Below are 20,042 nucleotides of genomic sequence, written 5' to 3'. Positions count from 1 at the left end.
CTGAGCGGTACTTTACCGCTGAGCGACACACTTATGGGCTTAGGCTTAGATTTTTTGTAATTTTAGAATAGTATATAAGCTTTAGGACGTCCTAGGGTTTGTATCTTTGGCAAAGACGAAGCAAACACTCTCTCTTCCACCCCTTTGAAGGAGGATCTTGGATGCTCAGGCTACCTCTTCACCTTTATTGGGTTTATTCTTTCATACTCTCATTGTAATTCATCTAGGTTCACCATGAATATGGTGAACTAAACCTTGTATGTTTGTTGGGGAATCAATGTAATCTCTTGAAGCTCTCATATATGGAATTTATGCTTGCATCTTAATCTAAGATTTATGCTTTCTTTCATCATTAGTTAGGGTTTTTCCTCTTTGCTTAATGCTTGTATTGTTTAACTCATTCGATGCATGATTATTGGTTTTGTCGATACGGGAACGTACGGGGAAGTCTAGATCCGGGGAATTTCTCCCAATATGATATTGGTTGTCGTTAAGCTCCTGCACTTATGAACTGATCATTAGGAATGCTAGGAATTGTATGAACTCGTGATTAGGGAGAAGCCTTCTAGAAAGGTACTTTAGAGAGTGGCATTAACAATGATGATTTGAATGTTGAATTCCTAAAATATATGAGAGTGGATAAGATGAAATTGACCGTCAACAACATATTCATTAATATATTCCATTGAAAGTGTGTGTCTTTTGTTTTAGCCATTGATCAAAACTTCATGCATACATGTTTATTTTCTGTCTTGCATATTAAACTCCAAATATTTCGTCTTTAAGTCTTAGTTAATCAAGAAATCACATAACTAAACTAGGCCGTGAGTCCTTTGGGAAGAACGATACTTGGTCTTACCAAGTTTATTACTTGAACGATTCGGTCATACTTGCCGATTGAAAAATAAGTTTGTGACATCATATTTTGGTGCTCATAAATTTGTCCATCATTGGTTTTACTTCCATGTCCCCTATTTTCTTCAACATAGACAAAGGCATTAAATTGATGCTTGCACCTAAGTCTATCAATGCTTTTCCAATGGGGAGTTTTCCAATTGTGCATGAAATAGTAAAACTACCAGGATCTTTAAATTTTGGTGGTAGAAGTTTTTGGATGATGGCACTACAATTCCCTTGCACCTCAATTGTTTCTTCCTCAATATACTTTCTCTTCTTTGTCAACAAATCTTTCATAAATATAGCATAAGAGGACATTTGTTGAAGTGCTTCTGAAAAAGGAATTGTGATTTCCAGCTTTTTGAAGAGAGCCATGAATCTAGAGAATTGACTTTCCTTTTCTTTTCTAGAATAAGTCTTTGGATACAGTAAAGGATTCAAAACTTGTTTTCCTTTATGACTCTCTTCCACTGCTTTCTTTTTATCTTCTTCTTCCTCAACTTTCTCTTCTTTCTCTTCCTGCTCTTCACTGGATTTTTCGTTTTCATCCTCCTTTCTCACAACTACACTTTCTAACACTTTACCACTCCTTGTAGTAATAGCTTTACAATGCTCTTTTGGGTTTGGTTCAGTGTTAGCTCCAAATGTATTTACAGGCATGTCTTCTAATTTCTTGGCCAACTGACCAATTTGAACTTCTAAATTCCTTATAGAAGATTATGTGCTCTTTTGGTTTGATATGGACATTTGCATGAATTGTTGCAAAGTTTCTTCAAGTTTGGATGTCCTATCAGAAAGAATAGGTTGTTGTTGAAACTGTTGTTGTGGTGGTCTACTAGAACTAGCCTGACCCATGCTAGGATGAGGTCTCCATCCTTGATTACAATTTCCATAGTTGCCCGAACGACCTTGATTTCCCATATAATTAACCTCTTCCTTTGCATTGGACTGAATAGCACATTGTCCATTTTGGTGCTCTCCACCACACAGTTCACAACCTTGCACAGTTTGATTATGTTGTGCTTGTGATACAGTTTGGAGTTCCTTTGGTAGTTGTGACAACTTTTTCATTACTGATTCAAGCTGTTGAGTCATGATTTTATTTTAGGCTAATAAGGCATCTTGGGATTGCAATTCAAAAAGGCCTTTCTTTTGCGTTTGCACTCTCTCACTTTTGACATCATTATCACTAGATGCCATATTTTCAATTATTTCATGTGCCTCATCAGGTGTCTTCCACCTAATGTTACCTCTAGAAGAGGCATCTAGCATAAGCTTTGTGTGAGATTTTAAACCTCCTAAGAAAAGGTTTAATTGAGTGGGAATGTCAAATCCATGAATTGGAGTTTTTCTCAGCAACCCCTTGAACCTCTCCCATGTTTGACTCAACGACTCTTCAGGCTCTTGTTGAAAGGAGGATATTTCCTGTTTGCCTTTATTGATCTTGGATTGGGGGAGCTATTGATTCAAAAATTTTGCCACTACATCATCCCAAGTAGTCAGACTCCCTTTAGGAAAAGAATTTAGCCAAAGCTTTGCATTTCCAGCCAAAGAAAAGGGAAATAGACTCATTCTAATTGCTTCATCTGGCACATGTAAAATTTTTACAGTGTTACAAATCTCATTAAAAGTTTTCAGATGATCATAGGGATTTTCGTGTGACATTCCTGTAAACTGATTACTTTGAACAAGATGAATCAGTGCGGGTTTCATTTCCATTTGAGCAGCATTCACCACAGGTCGGGCTATACTGTTGAAAGATGAAGGTATAGCCACAGAAGCATAATCTTCCAACGTACGCCTAACTCTTGGTTGTTCCTCCTCATTATTTCCCTCCATATCCTTATCCTTTTGATCAGATGAAGAAAAAGTGTTGAAGATAGCAAACAAGCTAGCTTCTCTAGCTTCTTTTTTTCTATTTTCTCTCCTACGTCTACTGTTATTCCTACGGGTTGTTCTCTCAATCTCAGAATCAAACAATAAATTTTCAGATTTTGTTCTCCTACACATACAGAGAACAACAATCTCAAGATATCAACCCAAAGAAATAACAACAGAAACATAACACAATGTATATATACAGATATACAAAAATTAAAAACAATGGATTTACAGATAATGGAACAAAATTGAAATTGATAAACAATGAATGACTGAAATAACAATAACAATCAAATTCCCCGGCAACGGCGCCAAAAACTTGATAACTTTTTGGCAAGTATACCAAATCGTTCCAAGTAATATAGTGGATAAGTAAAAGTGTATCGTTCTCCCAAGGGAATTTGAGTTACGTTAATCAATTAAAATTATTTATCAAGATCAATTACTGATGATATTTGTGATTTCAATTTGGAATTAAGCATGAAATTAACAACGTAAAAAAATTTAAGATTGAAAAATGCGATAAAAGATCACTAGAATTGGTCTTTGACTAACATTACAGTAAGATCCTAGACAACATATATTCTCTGTTCAAGCATTCACATGAGAGTATCTTGGTTTAATTCCTTAAAACAAGTTCTAAAATTATCTATTGAATTATTAATTCCTTAATTAATTCATCAGAAAATTTTGCATTAACTTCAGATGTTGAGAATGACCAAAAGCACATAAACTATTCCTAGCGTAGTTACTTTTAGTTTCTTTTCTTACGTTTCTGGTTCTAAAAATACTTTTCAGTACAAAATAACTTTTATAGAGAATAATACCTCCGTATAATCAAAAGCAAGTCAAGAAAAGAACAAGAACAGAAACATATATTGCATAGAAATTTACATTAATGTTTTGTCATACAACCAATTCCAATGAACAGAAAATTTAGCCTATCCTAGACATCTCAAACGTACTCTTTACAACAATCCCTTGTAGAAAGTGAAGTCTTGATGTCTTGAAAGGTCTCCTGATTGTCTCCTGAATTCTCCAGTATTTTTCTGGCTATTTTCGTGTGTCAGAAGATGGTTTCTGCCTTTCTTTCACGTCTTTTAAAGCCACTTAACTTCATTAATTCGCTCAGCGCACAGGTGTGTGTGCGTTATGCGAATTTCTTGTAACTGCTGCCTCTCAACTGATGTTATTCGCACAGCGCACAAGTATTGGTGCGCTATGCGAATTTCCTTTTCCTGGCAGTGCGAATTTTGGCTTGCGCTATGCGAGAATTGGCTGACAGACTTCCAATTATACATCCTTTCCTATACAATAATTTACATAACAATCTACTTCCTATTACAACATTTCACTGAGTAATAACATGAATAATTAGAAGATTGAGATCATTTATAAGTGTAAAAACAACTCTTTTTCACACTTATCACCTACATGTTCAACCTATTACCTGAACCACATTTAGTCTTTGAGAGACAACCTAGAAGTCATTTCCTAGCATTATACTGCATTCTTAATGGACATCAAATTTGTATGGGCCGCGATAGCCCCATGAATGATCAATCAGCTTGAGAGTGAATCAAAAGCAACAGAACCTCACAGATGCACTATCTCTATATCTCTCAAAGTCTAGGGTAAACAATGTCAACTCAATGCACTCAAGAAAGCAAACACAAAAAGACTTCGCATATCTCTAATATCAACAGATCATGGACAAGTGCAATAAAAGTGGGGAAAGGAAGGAGAAAAGAAGAAAACTCCCTGAGTCATGGTGGCAGATTCCAAACTTGATTAAGTAGAGAAGTCCCTTTCACAACTGCATCTACCAATGAAGGATTGCTGATTAGCGGGTTCAGTCGGTGCCCTTTGTCCTTGAAGTTTTTGTCTAGCAATGGGCCTTTGATTTCAATTTTTGGTGCTTTCTAGAAAGATTTATGCGTACCTCCTTGATGAGTGCATATTTATGCCCACATTTATGCTTTAAATTCAAATTTTTGATGAGATATTTGTGCTTAAATGGTTGATTAAAAGAGGATTTGTGATGATTGGATTCATTGCATTTGGAAATAAAATGGGCTTAAAAGGTAAATTTTAGCGCATAAATTATTCTTGGATATTCTTACATTTATTTGTGCAACTGAAATTACAAGTTTTATTGGTCCAAATGGCAAGGCCCAAAATCAGATTTTGTTTGCAACATAATGTACAGATGGGCCAAACAGACAACTTTTACCCTTGCACCTCCCAATTTCCCTACATACACTCCTCTTCTCTTAACCAGGCCCAATACTAAGCCAAACAGTAACCTTATTCTGAATACACCTCCTAAATTTCCCTACCCATACCTCTCCTAAGCCAAACTCCACTAGATCATGCCACATGTCCAAATCCTCCCCACACAGATTTAGCCAACCACATGCCGCCACATCACCCCCTCTACCACATCATCATCTTCTCTAACAGAGAAACACAAATTTCCAACCCTAGCCATCAACTGTCGTCGCACCGCTCCGCCACCAACCTTAACGCCATTCTCATGCCGCCACAACCAAATCGTCAAAACCGCGCCGTCACACCGCTTCGTCACCGGACAGCCACCACCAAGGCGCGACTTTATAACCGTCATCCGCAAGTTCGTCTTCGCATCACCATCGTCTCGCCGTAGTCGAACAGAGTTCACCTTCCTCTCCTCCATTGACGCAAGCTCTACACCGCACCATCCGCAACCACGTCGTGACCTCCATCCCGCACATCCAGAATCACGCCACCTACGCTCACTGCCGGTCCATCTTCTTCGCGCCGCCAACATCGAAGCGCGACCTCCATCGTCGCCAGACCACCAACGCAGAGGACACAACCTGCAACAATCAACTACACCGTAGTACCATGGGCATCCTTGCCGCCGCGACATCACCATCTCGCACCTGCAAAGAGCAAAACTCAGAAAACTAGACGCACAAGGCAAGCTCGAACAAATTCGAAAAGGAGAAGAGAAACACCATTCTTCTCCTATAGCAGGCGGCGCAGGAATTTCCCTTCCCCAATGTTCTAAAACCCTAATTAGGAGGGGAGAGTTCTGACACGTGGTAGCACCTCATTGGTGCGTCCTCCTCTGGTTAAAGCTGGTCAACAGGGGTTTTTGGTACAATTTTGGAGAATTCTGAAAGGGCTAAAGTGCAGATAGAGGAAATTTCAGGGCTTATGTGTAATTTTGGAAATTCAGAAAAGCTAAAAGATAAAATTCAGTTGTTGAATTAATTTAATTTGGGAATATCAATAGAAAATATCTTCCAAATAATGTTATAATTATCTAAATCTTTTAGTTATTTGGAAGATATAAGATAAAAGATTATGTCAACTGAATATTCAGAGTCCAAGCCCAATAAAGCCCTATATAAAGAGACCTAGGAGAGATAGAAAATGGACTGCACTTCATTCATTCATTCACCACTTATCTCTATTATTTCATAATGTATTCAACTCCATTCATGGAGAGCTAAGCATCTAGGGCTATTCTGCTGTAATTCCATTATGGATTCTGAGGTTAGGTTGAGTTAATGCAATTGTTTATTTTGATTATTGATTTAAGTTGTTCTCTCTCTATATCTTTCATCTCTCTATCAAATTAAAAGCAAAGATTTTTGCATCATAATGTGTTTGAATCTACATGCATATTGATTATATGAGTTCTAGGGTTTCTAGGTTTAATTGAGAATATACTTTGATTTAATTTAGGAACTTTCATATGATTAAATGGTTTTTATTATCAATTGAGAATGTACTTTGATTGGTAGTAATAATTTCAACTATAATCAATTGAGAATTTACTTTGATTGATTAGTTTTTAGCTTGGTTAGGAGATTTAAGAATAGAGATGATTAAACACAATAGGATTTGATTGAGAATGTACTTTGGTTGAATTTATTATGAATAATCTAGAAGGGTTTTGCATTTGATTGAGAATTTACTTTTGTTAATTGCATGATCGCCCTCAAATTAATTAAGAATGTACTTTAATTAATTTGAAACCTAAATAATAATCAATTAAACAATTATCTGTGAATAACCGATGATGAATCTATCTTGGAAAAGCAGTGGAATTATCCTATTTCATTATAATCGTTTTTAAGTTTCATATTTGTTCTTTAAACCTTCTCCAAACAACATTTTTATTCTTGAACATTGCATTGCATTCATAAGATTCAAATATTAAAAGGAAATTTCGTATTCGTTGGGAGACAACTCAGGGTTACTTTAACCCTATCTACTTTCTTGAATACTACTTGGCAATACTGAAGTTGCCTTGAAAAGTAGTATTAATTTGATAGCAGACAGCGTATCACTCCTGCAATAAGGTTAGTGCATTCCATGTCCACAAAACTTAAATGTAGAGGTGTAACACCCAAGCCCAATGCATCAAGCTGAACATCAAGTATACTCTCAGGACATGAATGAGGTTTAGCTGTAGAGTCAATATAAACAACAGTCTCAGATTCATGTTTAGTGCATGGAAAAGAAGCATTGACATGTGACGACAAAAAAGTGGGTCTTATCATGCAAAGAGTGAGAAGTATAAACATGCTCATCAACAGTATAATCAAGTATTTTAGCACGAAAAACAGATTGGTCCTCAGATGGAATTTTCATGGCATCAAGGATATTAAAATGAACAACAATGTCGCCAAACTCCATAGACAAGGTACCAGCATAGACATCAATTTTAGTTCGTGCAGTTTTCAAAAATGGTCTACGTAAGATGATTGGGGCAGACCCACGGGAAAATCCTTCCTCCATTTCAAGAATGTAGAAGTCAGCAGGAAAAATGAGTTCCCCAACCCTAACTAAAACATCCTCTATGTAACCAGTGGGGTGGGCAACACTCTTATTGGCTAATTGTATGACTACACCCGTAGCTAGCAAAGTTCCAAGAGAAAGAGATTTAAAAATTGACAGAGGCATGACATTTATGGAAGCACCCAAATCAAGCATGGCATTCTCAAATTTATAATTTCCAATAATGCAAGGGATGCATAATGTACCTGGGTCTTTGCATTTTTCAGGAATATGAGGTACAGATTTACCTATCAGTGCAGATACATTTCTGCCCATGCTAACTCTTTCATTTCCTTTCATCTTCCTCTTGTTGGTGAACAACTCCTTCAGGAATTTTGCATATCTTGGAATCTGCTTGATGGCCTCTAGCAGAGGTATGTTCACCTCCACCTTCCTGAAGGTCTCAAATATCTCCTTATCCACCTCTTCCTTATATTTGCTTTGAACTACTTTAGGAGGAAATGGAAGAGTGATAGGTCGGTGTTGTATATCAGGAGATGTACTGATGGTGGTGGTGGTGGAAGAAGAAAGTCCACCTATAGAAGAAGAAGAACCACCACTTGTAGAGGAAGGAGATCCACCGGCCTCAATTATCCTGCTTGAACCTGCCTGGTCCTCTTTTCTTTGAGAAGTAACAAGTGAAGGTGTAGGTGCAGGTGCATGTGGTGGCACTGTGGGTATCTGAATTTGCTTCCCAGATCTGAGAGTGATGACAGTGACATTTTCATTTCTAGGATTTTTCACAGTCTAAGAAGGCAATCTGTTCGAATTTTGTGACTGTGCTTGATTTAGCTTTGTGCCCATCTATCCCATCTGATTAGTCAAGCTCTGGATGGAAGGTTTTGTCTCCTGGATTGAGGCCCTTGTTTCCTGCTGAAATTGCATGTTTTGAATAGTCATCTGCTTCACCAACTCCTCCAAGGTAAGCTCAGAAGCAGAAGTGGAAGGTTGGGGAGCTGGCTGGGCAGGAATCTCTTGTTGTTGCCTTTGATATCTCTAAACATGAGGAGGCACATATCTATTAGGACCTGCAACATTCTGGAAATGTAGTGGTTGTTGTTGTTGCTTTTGTTGTTGCTGATGATGTTGAGCATTGTTCCATCTGAGATTAGGGTGATCCCTCCACCCTGGGTTATACCGGTTGCTAGACAACTCATAGTTTTGCTGCTGTGGCTGCTTGTTATTGTAGATTTTTGTAGCATAAGCTTGAGGTGTATCATGAGCAACAAGGTGCTTCACATAAGGACATTCATCTGTATAGTGGTCACTTGAAGGACATATAGCATACAGCCGTGCAACAGATGCAAATTGGAGGTGTTGGCCTTTGGTTGGATGTCAGTTGTGTCACCAAACTCACAAGAGAATCAAGCTTGCTTTCCAATTTCCTATCAGCAGATGATGAAGACTGGGTAGTAATGTCATGTACTCCCCTCACCACAATGGCATCACTTCTAGTGCTAAACTGCTGGGAGTTGGAAGCCATCTTCTTTATCAAGTGCCTGGCTTCAGTAGGCGTCGTATCTCCTAGTGCTCCACCACTGGCAGCATCAATCATAGTCCTATCCATGTTGTTGAGGCCTTCATAGAAATATTGGAGAAGGAGTTGCTCAGGTATCTGATGGTGAGGATAGCTTGCATAGAGTTTCTTGAATCTCTCCCAATACTCATTACGTTCTCTACACCAAGCTGCCTAATCCCATATATGTCTTTCCTGATAGCTGTGGTCCGGGATGCTAGGAAAAACTTCTCCAAGAACAACCTCTTCAGATCATCCCAACTAGTGATGGATCTAGGGCCAAGCAGTATAACCAATCCTTTGCTGCATTCTGGTTGACTTTTCCGCATTCCAACCATTCGATACTTTAACTCTTCTTTCAAATCATTCCAATAACCTACAAAATCAAGGGAATCTAGCACAAAACCATTAAATTCGTTGTAGTATAGTGGTAAGTATTCCCGCCTGTCACGCGGGTGTCCCGAGTTCGATCCCCGGCAGCAGCACCAAAATTTGATGGGGGTCGCACCCCATACAAATTTGATGTGCATTAAAAATGCAGTATAGTGCTAGGAAGTGACTCCTAGGTCATCTCTCAAGGACCAAATGTGGTTCAGGTAATAGGTCGGACACGTAGTGGGGGGTTGGTGAAGAGTTTGTGAATGCGGATGAACTTAAATAAGACACGAATGCAAAAAGAAATGTAAAAACGGTTTCAAATACAGAATTAAATTGGTTGGCCACTTAAGCTAACATCACAACTGAACATAATAGACAACATTAAAGTGAAAAGTGTGTGAACCAATTGAAAATGCACTAGATAAATAAGAAAACACATCTAATATATTGAAATGCAATTATTTAGCTAAAAAGTGAATCAATGAAATGCACATCCATCAAGAAAATGGTACTGAAAACAACACGTGAATAGTGGCTGGATGAACCAAACTTTAGAGCTCTATTGCTGGATGTAACAACACGTGCTTCCTTCCTTCAATAAAAATAAGCGCTTTTGAGCTATCCCCTCATGTTGGCCGTGAGATGTGTGCCCTTTTCCATTTTCTCCCAGCTCCTGAAATCAGCGCCTTCTCCCTTCCAAAATCCTTCGTCCTGCTTCTCTCCATCAATCACCGTCCTCAACTTAAAGAAAGGAAAAACTCATTCCTCGTGCTCCAACTTTTCTCCATCATTAATCACCGTGTTATTCTCCATCAAAAATGATTTCTCCTCTTCCTAAACGTAACAGCCCTTTTACTCAATATAATAAAATAAAATCTGCTCTCCCTCTCCGTGTGCTTCTAAAAACAAAATGAATGAGCTCCCTCCAAAGATAAATCACGCATGTGCCTCTGCTGCCATGAATCAGTGCCACACTTCCGCTTCGGCCTCCTATTCCAGCGTTATAAAATAAGCGTTGCTTTCTCCAAAGCAGGGAAAATGAAGATGAATCATGTGTGTTCTTTTATTCTCAATGTTGGACATAAGCCCCTGGTCGTCCGTGTGCTTCCTTCCAGCAAAGTAAATCAGCACCTCATCTCTTATTCTCCGTGACCGAGAGCTTTTTAAATTCCTCCCATGTGCCTTGCTGGACGTGAGCGTAATGTGCTACTCTATTTCTAAAATGAAATAAATGAATATGCTCCCTTGTTCTACACAAGACCGTGTGCCCCTTTCCCAATATCATAGAATGCAAGAAGAGATTGAATAATAATGTAACAGTGTACACAAGCTTTGATTTCATAAAAAAAACGTTCCAAGTTAAAGTTCTGTGAAGGTGGCAGCTGGCTCTCGGCCATATGTCTCCTCTCTAAAAGAAAATCATGAAATAAAATAAATAAAGTGCTAAACCTAAACCACTTTTGGACCCAACATCATTTTGCCCAAATTGGCCCAAAGTGCACAAGTTGGTTCAAATAGCCTAAACTATTAAATTACAATATCATTAATTCTAAAATGTCTATGTGGAGAGTCTTGAATTATTTACCATCCTTCCTAATGTCCCAAAATGTATTTCTAAAATTTTCCTGCAAACAACTTTATAGGGAATATTGACTGCCCCCACACAGCACGCTTAACCATGGAATTCTTATGGATTAGGCTACCGAAAAGCAAATGCATTTTGGTGATATAAGTAGCCAAATCAATCTCTTTAAGCTATCCTTCAACTGTATAGTCCCATACCTATCCAGTCTCTAGATCCCTCTCATTCCGGTGTATGTTCATTTCATCCATGTGTCCCTTCCACTGAAAGCCTGCCAGGAGCCGCTCCTTGTCAATGCCCCTTGCACTTCGTGCCTCTTGCACCCGCGATCACTCCCTGCCCTCGTAAGTGCCCGAGTGTCACATGAAATTATTAAAAATCGGAAAATTTAACACCCCTTACGGAGTGCCACTAGAAAATAACAAAAATCTAAATCCATACACCAGTTTTTTTTTTTTAACACCGCGGAACTAAACTATCAAAAGTTTAAGCGTCTTACAACATAAGGTTAAAACCTTACAAATACCAAATTCATTATTCAAAGACATAAAATTACTTTAAAACATGATAAGTCTCCCATAGTATTCCCCATAACTCTCGTCGTGCTACTTCATCTCAGCCTCATCTGCAACGTCATCTACTCCCGTACAAGTACGATCGTCGTAGGTGGAACCACAACCACAAAATGAAAGGTGAGTAACAAAGAACCTAACATAGCATATAATTTCACTATCAAAATATCACAACTTAGATTATCCTAGTCACAACCTTACGATACAACACAATATTCAACTCATAACTCAGATCATCACCACTCAGACTATCAAAGTCACAATATTAAGATTGTCCTAGTCACAACCTTACAATACGACACAATATTCAACTCATAACTCAGATCATCACCACTCAGACTATCAAAGTCACAATATTAATAACTCAGATCATCACCACTCACATTATCAAAGTCACAATATTACAATACATCACAATATTAAACTCACGACTCAATCATTTACTCAAGCTTCTGTTGTTTCCTTGAATTTTGTCGTACCAAACCTGTTTCGCAAAACAGGGCGATTCGATTCGTCTTCCTTCGCAACTTCAGACCTATCTCCCCGACTCCTCAAGGAATTACGAGTAAAAACTTCGGTTAGGCGCACCCACCGAGCACTATACTCACACGAGCTGAAGTCATTGGGCGAGAAATCCAACCCTCTCTAGTCCCCGCGCACGAGGAAAGGGTGACACTCGAACCTCAGTCTCCGCAGAGACTCAACACACTATCGTTTCGCAATACGAACACCATCGATTCGACAAAAATTCTAAGGAAATGACAGAACGCTTGCTCTCACAATTTTACCATCACAACCATCACCATCATAAAGTCAACTAAATTCATTGACTAATAAATAATTAAATAACTTAATTTAATTATTTATCCTACTGCTGCACCCCTCTAAAATTACTAATTTCACACTTCCATCGACTACTACAACATTTCTAGTGCACCCCCACTTTTTAATTAATACCCAACATCAAAGAAAAACATCATTCTAATACACCCCTTTTTTTCCCTCTAAACATACTCCTCTCATTCTCATAATTCATTCTTTCCTCTTCCAACAATGGAAGAGAATTCTCAATACCCTCTTACCCACACTCTTGCTCAAAGAGTGTAGATAAGTGCTCCCAACGAGTAAAATTGAATGTTGTCCACACTGACCTTTGCTTGTTATTTTACTCATAAATCTTTGTACATAACTCCAAATGAGTTGATTTATTTTTTCTTGGAAACTAGACTCAAAAATATTTCTTTGAACACCAAACTCGAAATTTTTGGACAACAGGGCTAGCTGCAGTAAAATTATTAAAATCGAAAATTTCATCTTGCTCTGGTATTCTCAGCTTTGACCTTTGATGACTATTTTTCTCATTACTCTCTCTACTGAACTCCAATTGAGTTGATTCTTGATTTGTTGGAAACTAGACTCAAATATCTTTCTTTGGACACAAAACGCGCAATTTTTGGACTACAGGGCTAGCTGCAGTACAATTATTAAAATTGGAAGTTTAATCACGCTCTGGTATTCTCAGCTTTGACCTTTGATGACTATTTTTCTCATTACTCTCTGTACCGAAATCCAATTGAGTTGATTCTTGATTTGTTGGAAACTAGACTCAAATATCTTTCTTTCAACACAAAACTAGAAATTTTTGGACTAGGGGGATAGCTGCAGTAAAATTATTAAAATTGGAAGTTTAATCACGCTCTGGTATGCTTTACTTTGACCTTTGATGACTATTTTGCTCATTACTCTCTCTACCGAACTCCAATTGAGTTGATTCTTGATTTGTTGGAAACTAGACTCAAATATATTTCTTTGGACACAATAATCGAAATTTTTTGGACTACAGGGCTAGCTGCAGTAAAATTATTAAAATTGGAAGTTTAATCACGCTCTGGTATTCTCAGCTTTGACCTTTGATGACTATTTTGCTCATTACTCTCTCTGCCGAACTCCAATTGAGTTGATTCTTGCATTGTTTGAAACTAGACTCAAATATCTTATATTTGGACACAAAACTCGCAATTTTTGGACTACAGGGATAGCTGTAGTAAAATTATTAAAATTGGAAGTTTAATCACGCTCTGGTATGCTTTGCTTTGATCTTTGATGACCATTTTGCTCATTACTCTCTCTACCGAACTCCAATTGAGTTGATTCTTGATTTTTTGAAAACTAGACTCAAATATCTTTAATTTGACTACTCAGACGACTATTTTGGACTTCGGGAAGGGTCTCAAATAAATCTTGGAAAAATCTTGAAACTAAGACTTATTAAACTCACACTCTCACTCAAAACCCTAAGACCTGCTCCCCTTCCCTTTACTCCACTCTTTTGTCTCCTCACATATTCACACACAACACAACATCAACCGACAACACTCTCCCTCTCTCTATCACTTAACCAATAGGACCGCGTTATTCTAACAACGTTTTTTTGACACATTTTTGACAACACCACGTGTCGATTTTTGATAGGTTTGATTTTAAATTTTTTTTTTAAAAAACCGTCTTAATGGAAGTACGTAAGTTTTATTTTAAGTGAGAATCCCAAAATACCCCTCTCCGTTTGGTTGGAAACGAAGGTCTGGTTTTCGTTCGTCTTCATTTTCTTTCTCTGTAATCGTGTGCTGTGCGTGGTGGTGCCAGTGCCTCCCTCCATTTTCCTAAAGGTGGTGTTTTTGGTTGATGTTATAGTGCGCAATGGAAGGTTCCGGTGACCATTGTCCGACGACGAAGGTAAGTGGTTTGTCGTTCCATTTCGTTCCATGGTTTTTTGGTTTGGGTTTAGGTTTGGGGTTCGTATCGTTTTGTTTTGGTTATTGGGTTTAGTAGTTGTGCTTATTTTATTTTGGTTGATGCAGTTGACCGTTCGTCACTCTTTTTCGACAAAGTATATATGTACTTTGAACGAACGCTTGACAGAGGAGCATCGGTCATTGATTTCGAAGACTCTGTTTTCGTGGTTTTTAGATTTGAATGTAAATCTTAAACTAGGTAGAAATATATTGACTGAGTTATTGGGTAAGTGGGACGACTCGAGTAGTGGATTTTTTGTTGGAAATAAACTTGTGAATATAAATGAAAATGATTTTTATTTAGGGTTGGGATTGAGTACTGATAACAGTTGAAAAACTGTTATTTTCATGCTTAAAATTGATACTAAAAGCAACCTTTAACCCTTAGAAACTAGCTTGAAATCATGCTTTTGTTCATATTTTCATAAATAAGAGAGCTGGACAGGTTTATGCTTGATTTCAGTGTTTTTGTGCAGGTTTTAAGGTGAATTTGGTGAAAGAAGTGAAGAAGGAGAGAGATGGAATCAGAAAAGACATCAAAAAGTGCAAAAGGAGGAGCCGCAACTACCGCTCAGCGGTAAACTGAGTTCACGGGGGATCCGCTGAGGGGCAAAATGGCCGCTGAGGGGAAGAATCGAGCTCGCGCACTTACCGCTGAGCGGTACTTTACCGCTGAGCGGTACTTTACCGCTGAGCGGCACTTTTATGGGCTTGGGCCTAAATTTTCTGTAATTTTAGAATAGTATATAAGCTTTAGGACGCCCTAGGGTTTGTATCTTTGGCACAAACGAAGCAAACACTCTCTCTTCCACCCCTTTGAAGGAGGATCTTGGATGCTCAGGCTACCTCTTCACCTTTTTAGGGTTTTATCTTTCCTTATTTCATTATTTTTCATCTAGTTTCACCATGAATATGGTGAACTAAACCTTGTATTGTTGTTGGGGAATCAATGTAGTCTTATGAAACTCTCATATATGGAATTTGTTTTTACATCTTATATTTAAGACCTATGCTTTCTTTCATCATTAGTTAGGGTTTTTCTTCTTTGCTCAATGCTTGCTTTGTTTAACTCATTCACTGCATGATTATTGATTTTGTCGATACGGAAACGTACGGGGAAGTCTAGATCTGGGGAATTTCTCCCAATAGTATATTGGTTGCCGTTAAGCTCCTGCGCTAAATGAACTAATTATTAGGAATTCTAGGAATCGTATGAACTCGTAATTAGGGAGAAGCCTTCTGGAAAGGTAATTTAGAGAGTGGCATTAACAATGATGAATTGAATGTTGAATTCCTAAAATATATGAGAGTGGATAAGATGAAATTGATAAACCCCAACAACATACTCATCCATATATTCCATTGAAAGTGTTTGTATTTTGTTTTAGCCATTGATCAACCTCATGCATACATGTTTATTTTCGTCTTTTGCATAGTAAAATCCAATTATTTCGTTCTTAAGTCTTAGCTAATCAACGAATCACATAACTAAACTAGACCGTGAGTCCTTTGAGAGAACGATACTTGGTCTTACCAAGTTTATTACTTGAAACGATTCGGTCATACTTGCCGATTGTAAAACAAGTTTGTGACGCCGTATTTCGGTGTTCATAAATTTGTCCATCAAGTTTTTGGCGCCGTTGCCGGGGACTCGTGGTTTAACTGGTTAATTTGTGTGATTATTGATTATCTTTGACTTTAATTTTGAGTTTCTGTTTTTATTTTTCTTTTTTTATTTTTTCTATTTTTATTTTATTTTATTTTATTTTATTTTCTATTTTTATTTTTTCTGCTTTTATTTTATCTTCTCCTATATCTTTTTGTGCTAACCAAAAATTTTAGGGTTTTGTGTTCTTGTGTATGCAGGAAGCAATTCGAACTAGGAGCAAGATAATTGCAGAACCTCTTCTTGAAGGTTTGGACGAGAGTAGAAGGAGGAGAAGAATCAGAACATCTAGAGAACTCTTTCCTTCTCCGGAAACTCTGTTGCAACCATCACCACAGGGTTCTGACCATAGCACAGAAAATATGGAGAACAATAATAACAGAAGAACTCTTGCTGATTACACCAATATAGCTGGACTTCAGCACTTTAACAGTATAGCTAGACCTAGAGTCAACGCAGCTAACATGGAGGTCAAACCAGCATTGATCCAACTGGTAAAGAGCAATCAATTCAATGGGTTATCTCATGAAAGCCCGTATGAGCACCTCACTACATTTAATGAGATTTGCAACACAGTCAAAATCAATGGGGTGCCAGATGAAGCGATCAAACTTAGCTTGTTTCCTTTCTCATTAGGAGGCAATGCTAAGCTTTGGTTAAATTCTTTTCCAAAAGGAAGTTTCACAGAGTGGGAAGCAGTGGTAACCAAGTTTCTAAATAAATACTTTCCACAATCAAAGGTGAATAAAGGCAGGCAAGAGATTTCTTCATTCAGGCAGGGCATGGAAGAATCACTGGGTCATGCAGGGGATAGATACAAAAGCTTGCTACGAAAAACACCCACGCATGGATTCGATGAAGTGGAAGTAGTCCTTACATTCCTTGGAGGTCTTGGTTCACAAACCAAGATGATGCTTGATGCCTCAGTAGGAGGAAACATTAAATGGAAAACTCCAGAGGAAGCAACAGAAATTATTGAAAATATGGCTACAAGTGATAATGAGCTCAACAGTGAAAGAGGAGCTCCTCTGCAACAAAAAGGAGTTCTTCAATTACAAACACATGATGCCTTGCTAGCACAAAATAAAATTCTAACTCAACAACTAGAAGCTCTTACAAAGACACTTGCACAATTGCCTAAAGAGTTGAAGACTGCTGCACAGGTACAATCTCAGTTGTGCAAATTATGTGGAGGTGACCACATAAATGGTCAGTGTGCCTTTCCAGTAGAAGCTTTGGAAGATGTGAACTTTATGGCTAACCAGTTTCCGTACCGTCAAGGAAACTTCAATCAAGGGTGGAAACCACACCCAAGCATTGGTCAAGGGCAGAATGGGCAGGCTGGACAAAATGGTCAATTCAAACAGCCACAACCAACTCTATGGCAACAGTTTGCTGCATTTAACGAAAGGTTTACAAAGATGGAAGAAATTGTGAATCAATTTATACAGAAAACTGAGTCTACCCAAAAGAGCACTGAAGCTGCTATCAAAAATTTGGAGATTCAGATGGGTCAGATTAGAAAGCAAGTGGAAGAAAAGCCTAACAGAAATTTTGGGGCTAATACTGAGGTTAACCCCAAAGAAGAATGTAGAGTGGTGGAGAGCACAAATGAGGAGATAGTTGAGTTAGACAAAGGAGAAACAAAAGAGAAAAGAGAAATAGAGAGCAAGAATAGTGTTCCTTTTCCAATGAATCATGAGAACCAATTTAATTTCACTGAATTATTCAATATGGTGGATAATGATGCACCTTGGGAGCAGATTCTACAACAAATTGCAGTTTACACCAAATCTAAGGAAGACGTCTCTACAAAGAAAAGGCGTAGAGATCATGATACAAAGAAGTGTAAAACTGTTAAAAAGGAGCCATTCCCTCCAAAAGCAGTAGATCCAGGAAGCTTTTCTATACCTTGTACTATAGGGAAGAAAAGGATTAAAAAAGCTCTTCTTGATTTAGGTTCAAGTGTTAACTTGATACCTTACTCTTTACTGGAGCAAATCGGCAATGTTAATATGAAACCTGTAAAGGTTAAGTTAGTAATGGCCGATGGATCTTCAAAGGAACCATTTGGGATTGTAGAGGACGATATAGTTTGTGTTGGCAAACTCCAGTTCTTGGCAGACTTTGTGGTGATGAAGATGGAGACAGAAAAGATACCTATCATTCTTGGAAGACCGTTTATGAAAACGGCCAAAGCTATCATTGATGTAAACGAAGGTATAATGGTGCTCCAGGACCGAGAGGAGAGAGTTGTTGTAGATGTCTTCAAAGATGAGATGCAAACACAGGTGGAAGAAGCTAGTTATAAAGCTGCATTTCAAGATGCACACATGACTAGCCATCAAGATGAAGAGCCCAAGGTTACAGGTAACCATTGTTTGTTATTTCAGGTTCATAAAGGAGAAAAGATTGGAAGAGGAGGAAAAGTTCCTGAGGACTGGAAAGGAAGACCCCAACTTGGTACACCAGTGAGAATCAAGAATAAGTTGTGGGTTGTGAAAGGCTATAAAGAGAAGGAGATGATAGAGATAGAGTCTCCACATTTTGGAAGTATCAAAACAGTGCACAAGAAATAGCTGAGGAGTTGGTGGGATAACAACATCAACTATGAAAAAGGAACTTGAACTTTACTGGGTCAAGCTAATGACGTTAAAAGAGCGCTTGCTGGGAGGCAACCCAGTGATTTAAAAACTTTTGATTTTATTTTTGTTTTTGTAACTTTTAATTTGTGGACATTATTTTGTAAATATTTTGTTGGACATAGCATCTACTGAAGGATGCTAGTTGGATATAGCATCTACTAAAGGATGCTAAGTGTGTAACACCTACTGATGGGTGTTGGTGAGAAAATTTTGCACCTACTGATGGGTGTTGGTAAGTATTGTAACATCTACTGATGGGTGTTGGTGGATTTTGGGTCAGGCTCGTGACGTTAAACAAGCGCTACCTGGGAGGCAACCCAGTTGATTGATTGTTTTTGTTTGTTTCATTGTAGTAGTAATAGGGTTGTGCATAAGTAATCTAAGGATTGAATTGCAGGGAATCAGTGAGGGGCATGTTAGGAGGCACGTAGGTTAAGAAAAGAAGGAGAAGAGCACATCACGAAAGTGCCGCTGAGCGGCAACTTACCGCTGAGCGGTACTCTCGCAGAATGGGCTTTAGTTTCCCCTTAGCGGGATCCGAGCCCATTAGGGTATTTTTATACCCTAAGCTACGCATAAGCTTCTGTTTGCTGGCTCTTCTCTGCACAAACACTCCCACATACCTTTTCCAAGGTTCTCCACATCTTTTACCTCTTCTCTTGTGAAAAATTTTCTCTTCCACTCACTTGCTCACTAGTGTTTCATCTAAGTTTGGGGTTGGAAGAGAGCATCTTAGCTTGGAAGCATTCTCATTGCATCTAGTATCGCCACCCAAGTAAGTAAAGCATTTTGTTCATTCTAGGGTTCTTAATTTTGAATGTGATTGTCAAAGCATGAATATTTAGGGGTTTTGATTTCTATACATGATTTGATGATATAATTGATGTTTGAACCGATTAAACAACATGATTTTGATCTAGAAAACTGAAAATTGCATTTGGGTGGAGTTAGGACAGCTTAAAAAGAAGTTTTTCAAAATTCTGCAGAGTTACCGCTCAGGGGTAAATTGCCGCTGAGCGGCACTCTGCCAGACTTGATTTTTTTTGATTTATTGCATTCTGGAACGTGGCACTGGTGGCGCTGAGGGGTAAATCTGACCCTCAGCGGTGGTTTAACTTCGAAAGGAGTTGTATTCTGTGTTTTTACTAATGATTAACATCATGTTCTGTGGTTTTGTATCTGTGTTTGATTGCAGGAATGGCATCCTTTTCAGGAAAAAGATTGAAAACCATGGCAACCAAGAGAAAGGAAAAGGAACCAGAACAGCCCCATTCTAGTAG

At 38.2% G+C, this 20,042-nt stretch overlaps 1 protein-coding gene and 1 non-coding gene across 2 annotated transcripts; one reads left to right on the top strand and one right to left on the bottom strand.

The window, feature by feature from the left end:
• Window positions 1–2,227: 2,227 nt before the first annotated feature.
• LOC128194148 (small nucleolar RNA R71) lies at window positions 2,228–2,334 on the top strand. Its single transcript, XR_008245464.1, has one exon. It is a non-coding gene; the product is annotated as a small nucleolar RNA R71 (small nucleolar RNA).
• A 3,150-nt stretch (window positions 2,335–5,484) lies between these two features.
• On the bottom strand, window positions 5,485–9,456 carry LOC108346511 (uncharacterized). Its single transcript, XM_017585587.2, has 6 exons — window positions 9,276–9,456; window positions 8,969–9,189; window positions 8,614–8,844; window positions 7,305–8,358; window positions 7,112–7,240; window positions 5,485–5,636 (listed from the first exon to the last, which is right to left on the bottom strand). Exons 1-6 carry the CDS (start codon window positions 9,454–9,456, stop codon window positions 5,485–5,487), a joined length of 1,968 nt encoding a protein of 655 aa, XP_017441076.2.
• Window positions 9,457–20,042: the final 10,586 nt, after the last annotated feature.

Source organism: Vigna angularis, chromosome 9 (assembly GCF_016808095.1).
Source record: "Vigna angularis cultivar LongXiaoDou No.4 chromosome 9, ASM1680809v1, whole genome shotgun sequence".
NCBI lineage: Eukaryota > Viridiplantae > Streptophyta > Magnoliopsida > Fabales > Fabaceae > Vigna > Vigna angularis.
This window is presented reverse-complemented; position numbering and strand designations above follow the sequence as displayed.

Bases quoted from the DNA above. Each gene is read 5' to 3' on its own strand.
- LOC108346511 (XM_017585587.2), bottom strand. From the start codon at position 9,456: ATGCGGAAAAGTCAACCAGAATGCAGCAAAGGATTGGTTATACTGCTT. The intron at 9,190-9,275 runs GTATTGGGAGAG...ATTTCTATGAAG, and splicing joins TGGTGTAGAGAACGTAATGA to GCCTCAACAACATGGATAGG. The intron at 8,359-8,613 runs GTTTAGAGATAT...TTGCCTTCTTAG, and splicing joins ATAGATATGTGCCTCCTCAT to ACTGTGAAAAATCCTAGAAA.